Source organism: Octopus bimaculoides, chromosome 15 (assembly GCF_046866305.1).
Source record: "Octopus bimaculoides isolate indiv1 chromosome 15, ASM4686630v1, whole genome shotgun sequence".
NCBI lineage: Eukaryota > Metazoa > Mollusca > Cephalopoda > Octopoda > Octopodidae > Octopus > Octopus bimaculoides.
The window spans coordinates 53397626-53400125 of NC_142942.1; the positions used below are offsets into that span (position 1 = coordinate 53397626).

Consider the following 2500-nt stretch of genomic DNA (forward strand, 5'->3'; position numbering starts at 1 on the left):
TAGAGGAACTCACTGATGTTGTCATTGTGGTAGTGGTCGCATTGTTCACCGAGGCTAGTTCGAAGCTCTGACACTGGGCTTGTGTGGCTGTCGTCGATGTCTTCGTATCTGGGCAGGAAATAATGGAATAAATTGGACAGAAAATAAATAAAGGAGTTATAAAATTATTGTTATTATTGGAAAAAATAGGTGAGATCAGATTTGGCATGACTGCATTTATTTTATTCAGAATATAACTGAAATAAAAAATAAATATATTCAAATGAACTTTATACATACATACATACATACATACATACATACATACATACATACATATATATATATATATATATATATATATATATATCTATATATATGTATATATACACATACATATAGTCATTAAACGTTCCTGTTCCATGCTGGCATATTATATATATACATATGTTATATGTGTGTGTGTGTATATATATACATACATATATACACATACATATTCACGACACTAACTGCCTGTTAAAGTGCTCAGGATATAACTGTTGTATTTTAACTCCAAATTTCCCATTACACTCGAAAACAGCTGCCTGTGAAGAAAATTCATGTTATTACACAGTTAATTTCATGTTACAGCTTTGTTGGCCATAATGGTCATAGAGTATGATAAAGAGTATGAAAAAAAAAAAAAAGCAGAATATAACATGAAATTATTTACTTTTAACATCATTATATGTATTTCTGAAACAATTATGTAATGATGACCATGTTGTTAAATATTACCCTTGAGACTCAGAAATTTATGTTGTTAGTAAATAATTTCACACTTCTGTTCTTGCTTCCTACAGTGTGTGTATACATGAATGCACACATGCTTGTGCATACATGTGTGTGTGTGTGTGTGTGTGTGTGTGTGTGTGTGTGTGTGTGTGTGTGTATGCTATGTTTGTATGTGAGCGCCATAGTTCAGCAGTTGACTTGGTCTCTTTGCAATAGTTTGGCATTTTGACACAAAATAATACCGAATGTGATCAACTAAAAGTTACATTTATGTTGTTTCTCTTGAAATAGCTCAAAGAAATTGTGATCATTTTGGAAATGTATCTTGACAAGACAGGAAATTTTCTCCTAAGCACTTTCTTGAGAGACAAAAATCACTTTTAATAAGACTGCTTTTATTCAAATGCAAACTATATTACAAAGAGTCCCATGGTGAAATAGAGCCTTGTGATACAAATGAAATGCCATATGTGATATATAATATAGTATACATATATCACAGCAGACACCTTGATCAGCAGTTATTGATTGCAGAGTATATTTGTATAAAAATTGCCTATACCAACACAACAACTAATTTTGATTAGTGCCTAGGAAAGTACTGTAGTCTTGAAATTTATTTGGAGATTCAGTGCTGAAGAAGCAAACAATAACCATTACACAGGCAATCATGCACAGAACATAAATATTTGGAAAGGATCAAGTTACAACAGTTCCAGTCATTCTGAGAAACACCATATTTTTTATCACACGTGTATATACATACATACATACATATATCTGTCTGTGTATGTATGTATGTAGGAATGTGTGTATATATATAAATATATATCAGGCATGTGCATTGAGTAATTACTCAGGGTAGGCAGTTGGTGATGTTTATGTAGTAAAACACAGAAAAATAATGAGTGAAACATATCATGTGACTGAGCTGGAGGTAGATTTACTTTTGCCTTTATAGCGCATAAAGAAAATGTTGTTGTAGGAATGTACACAGCACGTGTACTACAGCAGTACTATGTGTAGCTTTAATACCAAGATTAAAAGGCAGGGGCGAATTATGCCTACCTAATCTATGAAAAAATAAAATATTTTGAATTTTATGCATAGTAATCAGAGTAACCTTCATAATTTTATCGAATTAGGTGCATATTTTGCCATAAAAGGAAAATGTTACTATCGAACTATTTCATTGAGGGTAGGCACTACTTATTTTTCCCACCCAGCCGGCACATCCCTGATATATTTATATATGTATGTATACATATATGCTCATGTATGTATGCATATAGATAATATAATATATAAATATACATATATATACACAGGGGTATGTGTTTGTGTCCCGTTGTCTTGATATCACATGCTATTTGTAAACAAACATAACTTCTATGCAAGTGGTGGGGGTTTGTAAATAATCTTCCATAAAACCCATGCCTGCATTAGGGGAAAGTATCCGGCTTGAAAGTAGGGGTCAGGGTTGATGACGAATATGTGCCTTCACTTCATCAATGACTGAGAGCAATGTGCAGGAAAAAAGGAATTTATGACCACACACACACATATATGTATGTATGTATGTATGTATGTATGTATGTATGTATGTATGTATGTATGTATGTATGTATGTATGTATGTATATGGTCAGTATGGAATGGTATCCTCACAGCAATAATAAACACATAAGTTCATATTGTTGTGTGTATTTGTGAATACACACACACACACACACACACACAACTAT

The 2500-nt window shown here is 32.4% G+C and overlaps 1 protein-coding gene across 1 annotated transcript in view; it reads right to left on the reverse strand.

Moving 5' to 3' along the window:
- LOC106878166 (synaptogenesis protein syg-2) overlaps positions 1-2500 on the reverse strand; it is a 166618-nt gene that overhangs the window by 3415 nt on the left and 160703 nt on the right. Inside the window, exon 15 of the mRNA XM_089363935.1 lies at positions 14-108. Within this exon, the coding sequence (XP_089220061.1) occupies positions 14-108 (95 nt within the window). The remainder of the gene's footprint in view (positions 1-13; positions 109-2500) is intronic.